Genomic DNA, 12,170 nt, shown 5'->3' on the forward strand with positions numbered 1-12,170 from the left:
CCAATGACGGGCTCACAGTCTAAACGGGGGAGACAGCAAAACAGAACAAAACAAAAACAAAACATCATCAAGATAAATAGAATCAAGGGGATGTCTACCTCATTAACAAAATAAATAGGGTAATTAATAATATATACAAATGAGCAAAGTGCTGAGGGGAGGGGAGGCGAAGGGGGAGGAGAGGAGGAGGAGCAGAGGAAAAGAGGGGCTCAGACTGGAAAGGCCTCCTGGAGGAGGTGAGCTCTCAGTAGGGCTTTGAAGAGGGGAAGAAAGTTAGTTTGGCAGATGTGAGGAGGGAGGGCATTCCAGGACAGCAGAAGGACGTGGGTCAGGGGTCGACTGCGAAGAGGTGAGCGGCAAAGGAGCGGAGCATGCGGGGTGGGCAGTAGAAAGAAAGAAGAGAGGTGAGGTAGGAGGGGGCAAGGTGATGGAGAGCTTTGAAGGCAAGAGTGACGAGTTTCTATTTCGTGCGGAGGTCGATAGGCAACCACTGGAGGTTTTTGAGGAGGGGAGTGACAGGCCCAGAGCGTTTCTGCAGGAAGATGATCCAGGCAGTAGAATGAAGAATAGACTGGAGTGGGGAGAGACAGGAGGAAGGGAGAACAGAGAGGAGGCTGACACCATGATCTAGTCGGGATATTATGAGAGCTTGTACCAGCACAATAGCCGTTTGGATGGAAAGGAAAGGGCGGATCTTGGAGATATTGTAAAGGTGAGATCGGCAGATGTTGGTGACAGATTGGATGTGTGGGGTGAATGAGAGAGCTGAGTCAAGGAAGACACCAAGGTTGCGGGCCTGTGAGATGGGAAGGATGGTCGTACCATCCACAGTGACAGGGAAGTCAGGAAGAGGACAGGGCTTGGGAGGGAAGATAAGGAGTAATTACTCTCCCCACCTTCAAAGCTTTATTGAAAGCACATCTCCTTTAAGAGGTCTTTTCCAACTAAGCCCTCATTTCCTCTTCTCCCACTCCCTTCTGCACTGCCTTTGCACTTGGATTTGCACCCTTTATTCACCCCTCCCTTGACCCCACAGCACTTATATACATATCCATAATTTATTTCTATTAATGTCTGCCTTGCCCTGTAGACTGTAAGCTCCTAGTGGGCAGGGAATGAATCTGTTACATTGTTATATTGTACTCTTCCAAGTGCGTAGTTCTGTTCTCTGCACACAATAGGAGCTCAATAAATACGATTGATTGCACTCTCCAAGGTCACCAATGACTTTTGCTTTGTCAAATTTAATGTACTCTACTCTACCTTAGGGTGAGGAAGGGATGGGGTAAGAGGCACAGGTAAGAGGAGCTGATTTTTAAAGTAGGTGGCGCATCTCCTCTTCCAAGACTTGTCACCCCACTCTTCCATAATGGGGCAGTGGTGATCAATTCCTTTTCACATTAAGCAAAAACTCCTGAGCATTGGCTTTAAGGCACTCCATCAGCTCTCCCTCCCTCATACTTAGCTTCTCCCACTATACCTCAGCTCACACTGTTTTTTAATGATACTTGTTTAGCACTTACTATGCGCCAAGCCCTGTTTTCATTCAATCATATTTATTGAGCGCTTACTGGGTGCAGTGCTATTAGCTAAGAGCTGGTGAAGATACAAATTAACAAGGTTGGACACAATCCCTGTCCTAGATGGGGCTCACAGTCTAAGTAGGAGGGAGTAGGATTTAATCCTCATTTTACAGATGAGGTAATTGAGGCATAGAGAAGGGAAGTGACTTGCCCAGGTCACACAGCAGACGAGTGGCAGAGCCAGAATTAGAACCCTGGTCCTCTGACTCCCAGGCTCTTGCTCTTTCTACTAGGTACCTCGTTCTTGCATCTCTCACTGCTCACCCCTTCCTCAAAGCTAATTTCCTGCCCTGCCTGGAACTCCCTCCCACTTCATCTCTGCCAGAACACAGCTCTCCCTATCTTCAAACCCCTTCTGAAATCTCACCTCCGCCATATTCATTTTCTCCTCCCAATTACCATTTCAGCACTTGAGCATTCCCTCTACCATCTGCAACGCTTCTGAACATATTACTGTCAGGAAGACTCATTTCCCTGATAGGGCTTGTGTTTATAGTATTTTTAATGCTTCTGTTGAAAATGGTCAGTGTACTGTTATAACTACATTTTTTGCTTTCCATTAATTTCTCATATTTTTCCACCAAAATTCATGGGTGGGGAGAGGGGGAAGGAGACATGAGATAGACTACACTGTGAAAGTATTACTGGATTTATATCAACTACAAAAAACCAAACCAATCAATGGCATTTATTGGGCACTTACTGTGACTGACACAGCCAACACTGCCTGTATCTCCCTGTTTCCCCTAGAAGCATCTCCATTTCATGAGATCAATCAATCAACAGTATTTATAAACTGCACAGCACAGAACTAAGAGCTTGGTTAAATACAATATAGCAGAGTTGAGATACTACACAACTGTAATTTAGGTCACGGCAAATTTTGTTTGTGGATGGGGCATTATCAACACCTTTTTCTTTCCTACTTCTGTCTCACTTGTGCTTTTTTCCCCCTTTGGCCACTCACTTTTGAACACCTACATTCTTTAAAACGTTATCTGTTAAGCTCTTACTATGTGCCAGGCATCATACTAAGTGTAGGGGTAGATAAAAGCTAATCAGTCCCTGTCTTACACTGGGTTCACTGTCTTAATCCCCATTTTGCAGATGAGGTAACGGAGGTACAGATAAATTAAGACCTGCCCAAGGTCACACAGAAGACAAGTAGCAGAATGGAGATTAGAACCCAGGTCCTTCCAACTCCCAGGCCCATGTTCTACCTAGTTGGCCATGCTGCTTCTCCATGAGCAAGTGGGCAGAGAAAGGAAAGGAAATACAATTCAAATCAGTCATTTTAGCTAGACTTCACAGCCCTGGAGGGAGAAAGGTGGAAAGTAGTGTACAAAATTAGTTCTTTGGAGAATTCATGGAATTTATTTACCCACAAACTGATCTATTCCTTTCCTAAAATATCTGCTTACTGTAAAATAGACAAATGCATTTTCAAAACTGACATTAAATTGCTAATTGTAGGACTATCTTAAAGTAATATGGAGATTTTGTCACTTCACTTGAAATGTGAACCATTATGGTAACCAACAAATTTAAGTTCAATAAAAATACAGTATTCAATGAAAGACTTTAGAATAGATGAAAAACTTACCTTTAAATACTCCCAAACAGGAAACTGCACCAAGGAAAATGGAATCTGAAGAGAGAAAATAATATTTGTCAAAAAGCCAAAAGTAAGATATGTCAATTAGCATTATTAAGGACAATTGTTACATGGACAGTAAATTGCAGTAAATGTCATAAGTCTTAGTACTTCACAACAGTAGAAATTTTTACTGAATTCCATTCAGGATATATATGTATATACTGTGTACATATACATATAAATATATTAGTAACTGCAGAATAAATTTGTACAGAGTATTTCTCAAATTCATTGGTAGCCAAAAAACCTGTCCTAAAAATCACTTAAGCACTAAACTTCCAGCATCATATAACTGTGGCAAGTGCAGATGTTTTAAACTTTACGAGGCACGACTCGCCAGAATCATCCTTTTCTCAGAGCCTCATAATGATCCGACAAATGTGGACTGAAATAAAATGGCCTGGATTACACAAGAAAATAGGAAACGATTCAATTATTTGATGGCAAAATCATCTTCTTTCAGAAATTCTTTATGGATAACTTTAGTTGACTCTTGACCAATTTTTATGGGGGAAGACAGCAGAGTCCTCCTAGAGAGGTCACCTTCCCTCTAAAATCCTTACAATTCCCCAGGGAGCCAGCCTACCAGGACATGTGAAAGGGAGCCTTGACCCGTCACACTAGGAATTACGTAAACCCATCTAAAACGTGGGGGTCGACTTCCTGCTAAATACATTAAAGGAACCTCATGGTGTCCAATGTCAGACACATGCACACAAGCCATTTCTTTGGCCACCACAGTGTACTGTAACCAAAGTGGCTCACCCTGTCTGATAAACATCCCTTCATCCCCTGACAGCATTCTCCCCGACACATGTTGTGAAAATATGTGCTTCAGCCGAACAGGGTGTGTATGCCTAATTACTTCACCTATATATACCTTTCCCCAGAATCGAGGAGTTGGAAAGACCCACTATTGCCATCAATCAGTCAACTGAATCAATCATATTTAATGATAATAATAATAATAATAATAATAATAATGTTGGTATTTGTTAAGCGCTTACTATGTGCAGAGCACTGTTCTAAGCGCTGGGGTAGACACAGGGGAATCAGGTTGTCCCACGTAGGGCTCACAGTCTTAATCCCCATTTTACAGATGAGGTAACTGAGGCAGAGAAGTTAAGTGACTTGCCCACAGCCACACAGCTGACAAGTGGCAGAGCTGGGATTCGAACTCATGACCTCTGACTCCAAAGCCCATGCTCTTTCCACTGAGCATTATTATGGTATTTATTAAGCACTTACTATGTGCCAGGCTCTACCTTAGTACTATTTACTAAGCACGGGGGTGGATACAAGCAAATTGGGTTGGACACGGTCCCTGTCCCACATGGGGCTCACAGTCTCAATCCCCATTTTACAGATGGGGGAACTGAGGCACAAAGAAATGAAGTGACTTGCCCAAGGTCACACAGCAAACAAGTGGTGCATTTGTTGAGGGCTTACTGTGTGCAGAGCACTGTACTAAGCGTTTGGGAGAGTACAATATAACAAAGTTAGTAGACGCATTCCCTGCCCACAATGAGCTTACAGTATAGATGGCCATCATGCACACTGGCATAGCTTCAGCAGAATTACAAGCAAAACAGGAAATAGTACATCCAGGCAAACAGAATAGATACAATGTACAATATCACCTGTGATTGCTAAGTGCTTACTTTATGCCACCCAATGTACTAAGTGCTGGGGTAGATACAAGCTAGACACGGTTCCCGTCCTACATGGGACTCCCAGTTGTGGGGGTAGGGTAAGACGTGCACTGAATCCCCATTAACAAATGGGGAAAATGAGGCACAGAAGTCGTGACTTTGCCCAATGTCACACATCAGGTAAGTAGCGGAGCCAGGATTAGAACCCAGACTCTCTGACTCCCAGGCCTGTGGTCTTTGCACTAGATCACACTGCTTCACCATGTAACTGGAATGCCAGAACTATTTTTAGTGGCTTAAATCCGCTTTACATTAAAAATCTACTGAAGTCATTAAAATGTTCCCTGAACATCTCTCGCTCCCAAAGCAAAGAGCTAAGTATCATCTGGCTTATTTTGCTGCAACTAATTACTAATAAATGAATCTCTCAGTTACACTGACAGACAAAACTAAGCTTGATGGACACCTGCCACAGAAAATGTGTTATCTATTCAGGCAGGAAATGGTAGTGAGAAGAAATCAATGTGACTGCCGTACATTGAGCTGACAAACTGTAATCTCCAAGGAAGTTTGTCATTTTGAACAATGACCATAATCCCATGAGGGTGCTCGAAGCTCCACAATAAAGGTCAAATGTAGTTTTAAGTTCTCTGGATCCTGAAATTCAAGAGCTGTGCTTGGATTTCCCTTTTGATTTCTGGTGACAAAAATGAAAGCACTACACAGCAATAGACGATTAGATTTTAATATGCTCCTCCGGCAGGGAGGGCAGGGACTGTCTCTATCTGTTGCCGACTTGTTCATTCCAAGCGCTTAGTACAGTGCTCTGCACATAGTAAGCGCTCAATAAATACTATTGAATGAATGAATGAAAAGTGGCCACAGTCCATAGCAGACAATGGATATGGGAGAAATGCTAGGAACAGCCCGTTTGTTACTTCTGGGGTCTTTTCTGATTCGAACACACCAATTTCATACCCCTCCACTCCTGTCTCCCAAGCTCCACTCACCCCCACCCCCAAGTATTTTGGGTCTTTTTCATTCAATGAGGTATGCAGTATCCCCCTCAATCCATGCATCACAATCGTGGCCAGCACGAGAGGGGAAGGAAGAGGCAACTGGGCTTCCCTCCTGGTGGTCAGACACCTGGCTCCAAGCCCTGCCTCCTTTCCTCAAGGGACAGGGAGGCAGCTCCATTAAGCCGAGCTGCCTCACTACTCTCCATTTGGCTCCGATCTCTATTCCATGGTGCTTGGGCTCTACCACCTCTGCAGTCACCAAGCTGGTTTCCTCTAGATTGTAAGCTCGTCTCTAGACTGTAAGCTCGTCCCTAGACTGTAAGCTAGTTGTGGGCAGGAAATGTGCCTGTTTATCGTTACAATGTAGTCAGTCAATTGTACTTATTGAGGACTTACTGTGTGCAAAGCACGGTACAAAGTGCCTGGGAGAGTACAAAATAAATTCTCTGCCCACAATGAGCTAACAGTCTAGAGCTAGTCTGTGCACCCTACAGCCTTGTACTCTTCCAAGCACTTAGTACCATGCTCTGCACACAGTAAGCGCTCATTATATACATTTGACCGACTGCTTGGCCCCTGGACAACAATACACCACCCCCCTCTCCCGCCCCTTCCCCAGGAGCTCCAGTTCCCTAATGCAGCTTCCAAATCACTGCTCCCTTCCCTTCAACCTTCCTCCACTGCAGAAAAGAGGGGCTTAATCATGCCCCATATCTCTAGGGTGATCATGCTGGCTGCTAATAGACCACAAAGGGAGGGGAGATCCTATCACTGAATTCAGTAAGACAATGTGCCGCTGGTTTTTGTTTTTTGTTTTTTTAAAAATGAAGGGAGCAGGAGGACAGGCGAGGGAGGGTGCAAGTCAGCTAGAGGGAGGGAATGGAATATTGCTCACACCAATACTGCTCTATCACTGCTGTGTGACCATAGGCAAGTCACTTAACTTCTCTGGGCCTCAGTTCCCTCACCTGAAAATGGGGATTAAGACTGTGAGCCCCACGCAGGACATGAACTGTGTCCAACCTGATAATCACGTACCTACCTCAGTGCAACAGGTTCTACAAGGTAGGTAACTTTTCCTTCATCGGAAGTAAAGTGGACATATCAACCCTCTGTGGTGACTCTACCTAGTGATCGGGTAAATACCCCACCCACCTTTTTCCCCTTTGTCCTCCCTCCTCCTTTTTAAATCTTCCTATCTCTTCTCAGTCCCCATGGATGTTTATGAACTTGTTCCCCATCGACCCGTGGCCCTGGGGAGACGACCTGTGGCTTCTCCCTTCCCCAGGGCCTTGGAATCTGCTTCCTCAATCCCCATGGTTCCTCCCCCAACCCCAAGAGTCGCCACTCTTCTCCCCAGCCTGAGTCTGCTTTTTAAATTTTCTTCAAGAAGTCTCACAGGTGGGACAGCCCTCTCTCCAACAGCAGACCCCCTCAGGATCCAGGAACTATGAGAATGGGCACAGACTGGCCGGGATAAACTATGGGGAAACGCTCTGGGATACTGATGGGTGGGAATTCAAAGAAGGGTGGGAGGAACAGGGGAAGACTCAGGAGGAGAGCAGGAGAGACCAGGTGGCCGAGAGGGAAAGCGTACCAGGCAGAGTCACCAAGGAGGGCCGGCGTCCATCTTACCTCGGATGAAATACAGCTCTGTAGGCAATAAAAAGCCATATAAAGAAGGCTAGTACAAAATCGAAACCAAAGTCTTGTAAAGCCGAAACAGTGAAGTGGCATTCGTAACTTTTAATCTTTTAAATTTTCTCTAAACAGGCAGTCCTTGTGCATAAAAGATAAATTCTAGAGAAGATACTTATTCCTACCAGAGTTTTTGAAGACAGAACCTTGGTCTATCCAACATAAGGCTATAAAAGGTATAAAAATGAAACTATAACAATGGGAACTGTACATAAAACTGAAGAATCTTTTATTATTAACTGCCTCTGATTTCTTTTATTTGTCTTGGCAAATTATTTCCGGCCCCTCCAACCCTTGTTTTGGAAACACTTTACTCCTCCTGAAAAATAAAACTCTCATTTTGTTCACTTTGCCATTAATGCGATACATGAAATGAACCAGCGGGCTGAACCTCGAAATTTTCTCCAAAACAAGAAAGAAATGAGCAAATGACTTACATTCATCGTTATTCCCTTTACAAAACAGGCTAAATTACAAGTGTGGTGAATTAAGTCATAAAATGACAGGACCCAGAGAAATTAGCTGCAGCCAAGAAATGGGGCCTGTGTCCTACAGTAGAGACAAAAAAGACTTTGAATTTTCAAAATGAAAATTCCTGTCAAGATGCTAGAATTCTTGCATACAGAAAGGAAACAGATGTTCATGTCTGGAATTTGCATGTGGTTTGATTCACTTCTAGGATACAAAAAGGGACTTTCTTGCCGGTCTTCTAGCAAGATGGCATTATCATGCATTATTCAGCTATTTTCCAGCCCAAACTCCCTCTCCACCCTAGCTCAATCTTTTAACAATTTCTTAAAAGAAAAAAGATCAGCAATAAAAAATTAGGTTAATCAAAAAGGAACCCAGATTCCAACAAAACTCTGGAGAGCTAAACTTCTGGTGAATAGGACAGGCTAGCAAAATAGTTCTATGGGCTGGTAGCCTTTACACTTGTTTTGCAAGGTTGATTTATAGTCATCTTTGGGCCAGACTTATAGATTAGTAACGGCATTGGAGGAGAAACTGATGCAATGCCAGATGAAGAAAGAGGGATTTCCTAAGAATAAATTAACAGGGAAACCCCCCAAATTCTGCCTGGCTCAAGAACTGAGCTCCTCTGCTAAATCCCTTGGTTGAAAAAAGAGCTAAGAAAAGTTGATTTTGATGGAAAGCCAGGGAAAGGGCCAGGAACAACACATAGCCAGTGCTTTGAAAAAGTGTGACTTTTGATTGAAATTAAAAATAAAAAAAAACTTAAAACAACAAAGACAATAATAAAACCAGTAAGGACAATGGTACACAATGGCTAAAGGAGCAGTATTCAGGCTTCTCCTCACCCTCGGCAGACCAATCTGTCCAACAGGGGAAGAGGTGTGGCGAATTAGCAGAGTGCCGGTCTAGAAGCCAGAGGACCCAGCTGTGCCTCTAACTGAGGGCAAGTCACATAACTTCTTTGTACCTCATTTACCCCATCTGTAAAATGAGAATAATACCTGCCTTTCCTCCCTACCTCACAGGGTTGTTGTGAGAGCTGAAATAAATTAATAAATGTGAGAGTGCTTTGGCAATAAAAGTGCTCTAGAAAAGGGAAGCAGTGTGGCCTAGTGGAAAGAGCATAGGCCTGGGAGCCACAGGACCTAGGTTCTAATCCTGGCTCCACCATATACCTTGCCTTGTGACCTTGGGCAAGTCACTTAACTTCTCTATGCTTCAGTTCCCTCATCTGTAAAATGGGGATGGAATACGTGCTCTCCTTCTACTTAGACTGTGAGCCCCATGTGGCACCTGATAATCTTGTATCTATCTTAGTGCTTAGTACAGTGATTGACACATAGTAAGTGCTTAAAAATACCAGAATTATTATTATCATCGTTAACAGTCACAACTTAGTGTATGTTTTAAAGGTTTGGTGTTTGGAAGGTATACTCCTGCTGCTTCTCCCGCCAGTTCCCCCCAACTCCCCTCTCCCCCCACCCCGCCCCATGAGAGCCTCAGAGGAGTCTGTGTGTGGGGGGGAGTCTCCTCTGTACCTCTTTGTGGGGGGTGGGAGGAGAGGAGTTTGGTGCTCCCATGACACTGCCACTTCTCCATCTGCCTGGCAGGGTCTTCCAGGTGGCTATATTTTGCGTAAAAGCGTGTCCTAAGGGACTGGGGTCCAATCTTGTTCCTGGCACAGGGTAAATGGTTAATAAATGCCATTTTCAAAAACAACTAGACTCAATCATTTGTTATAGCAGAGCTCTAATCCGTAAGACGACTGATTCCATCTAGGTACTACCATAGGGATAAATTCATTTTGTGAAGAATGATTCACTCAATCAGAATTTCTTCAATCTCACCCTTGGTTGAGAGGTACTATACAAACACAACACACAGCATTCCAGGATTGCAAATCTTAGTAGAATCTTCTTCCACTTAAAAACATTTTCTGAAAATCCGGAGAAAAGCAGAACATAAACCTCAAGATTTTTTTCCCAAGGAATAAGCTACTAAACCTACTCATGACAGAACAGAAATGTCTACAAAGCAGAAATTTAAGGGAGGTTCACAAAATTAAAAAAATACTAGGGTGTTCATTAGGTTGGAAATATGTACGAGGAAGAATAGATTCACTCAAATAACAAAAGATTCTCCTCTTCATTAGAGTCTAAAATGAAGTATATTTGAATAAAAACATTTCAAGCAACCAATATAATGAGAACAGCTATATTACTATTTAGATTCAAATGGAATTATAAAGAAAATTAAAATCTTTAAAGAGAAAAGATGAATTTATGCACTCTAAATGAATGAAGTATTGTTTAACAGGAAGCCCATGCGGGTCAGATGGCAAACTTATTAGAGTGTCCCATCGTTTTAGGAAACAAGCTAACAATGAGCCATCTGAAAACATGCAAACTGATCAAGAAATATACAAACCACAGCTAATCTCCTATTTATTGGTAGGCAGTGCTTTTGAGAAACACACAAGCACTAAGGTGAAAGCCTAAGAAGGAGTAAGGATGGAACAAGAATTCTGAGGGAAGTGGGCTGAAGCCCAATTAAAGTGAAAGCCCTTATGAAGGAAATATCCACTCTTGAAATCTGCATGTAAAAAAAGACCTGTATTTATTCTCTATTCATAGGTATTTTAAGCAACAATCTTGCACATTATGCAATGACCAAAAGGCTTAGAAATGTAAACCAATCACCATCAGAGCTTTTATCTCATATTTCACTTACAACCAACTATGTAAAAACACGCTTGAGAAGTGAACTTTATATGACAGACCAGTCCTCTAAGTTGAGTAGCATATCTCAAACATTTTTAATAGGGATCTCACCAAAATTTTTCTAATGCAGAACTTTATAAAAATCTAGCACATACTCCATACCGATGTAACACTGTCTCTTCCTGTAGCCAAAAAGAAGAAAAAAAAAGAACCATGTCAAACTAACTCTCCACAAAGGGAAAAGAAACACTATGTAGCGTATATGGCTTAAGCACACTTCTTCAGAATTATGACAATAATCATAATAATTATAATTATGGTTTTTGTTAGGTGCTTACTATGTGCCAGGCACTGTACTAAGAGCTGGGGTGTATACAAACAAATTGGGTTAGACACAGTCCTTATCCCTGTGACTTGGGGGTCACAGTCTCAATCCCCATTTTATAGATGAGATAACTGAGGCACAGAGAAGTTAAGTGACTTGCCTAAGGTCACCCAGCAGACAAGTGGTGGAGCTGGCATCAGAACCCATGATCTTCTGACTCCCAGGCCCATGCTCCATCCTCCACACCATGCTGCTTCTCCATTGTACATACACTTCAACTGCTAATGTGTACCTCAACATCTGCAGCTTACAACTGTCTAGCTATTAAAATACTCTTTTCATTTCACATCTCTTTTTCTAAAGTGAGAAGGTGATACATTTTTTTTCCATTCCCAAGTGGAAACTGGGATGATATTTGGGGGGGGACTGGGCCAATGTTCCAGGCATGTAAATTGGGGGGGAAGGGAGGGAAGGAAGGGTGGGAAGAAAGATAAGGAAAAAAATAAAAACAGAAAAGGTCCCAGAAGAGACCCAGAAGGACCTAAGAATCAGTCAAAGGATGAAGAAAACAGACAAGTGATTCAATTAGCTGAGATGCATGCACCACACAATTAAAAATAAATAAAAATCTTCCCTAATCTGATCATATGATTAACTTTTTTTCCCAATAGTACCATGGCACAGCAGATAGAGCATGGGCTTGGGAGTCAGAAATTCATGGGTTCTAATCCCAGCTCTGCCACTTGTCTGCTATATGGCCTTGGGAAGTCACTTCACTTCTCTGTTACCTCATCTATAAAATGGGGATTAAGACTGTGAGCCCTATGTGGGACAGGGACTGGGTCCAACCCCATCTCCTTGTACCCACCCCAGTGCTTATAGTAAGCGCTTAACAAATATCATAGCTATATTTGTCTCCCAGGCATCCATTCTCTTCCCCCTCTTTTTATTTTAACCTACACCTGCTCTCTGTCTTCATTAACCTTCCTGGGTTTTGCTAATTGGGGTGGGTCTGTCAGTAAGTATTTTAAGTCTCTAGATG

At 42.8% G+C, this 12,170-nt stretch overlaps 1 protein-coding gene across 3 annotated transcripts in view; it reads right to left on the minus strand.

Moving 5' to 3' along the window:
* Positions 1–12,170, minus strand: part of SLC25A26 (solute carrier family 25 member 26) — a 139,166-nt gene that overhangs the window by 43,403 nt on the left and 83,593 nt on the right. For all 3 annotated transcript variants that reach the window (XM_029050659.2, XM_029050660.2, XM_029050661.2), the window contains exon 10: positions 3,187–3,231. In XM_029050659.2, coding sequence (XP_028906492.1) covers positions 3,187–3,231 — 45 coding nt within the window. The remainder of the gene's footprint in view (positions 1–3,186; positions 3,232–12,170) is intronic.

Source organism: Ornithorhynchus anatinus, chromosome X1, assembly GCF_004115215.2.
Source record: "Ornithorhynchus anatinus isolate Pmale09 chromosome X1, mOrnAna1.pri.v4, whole genome shotgun sequence".
Taxonomy (NCBI): Eukaryota; Metazoa; Chordata; class Mammalia; order Monotremata; family Ornithorhynchidae; genus Ornithorhynchus; species Ornithorhynchus anatinus.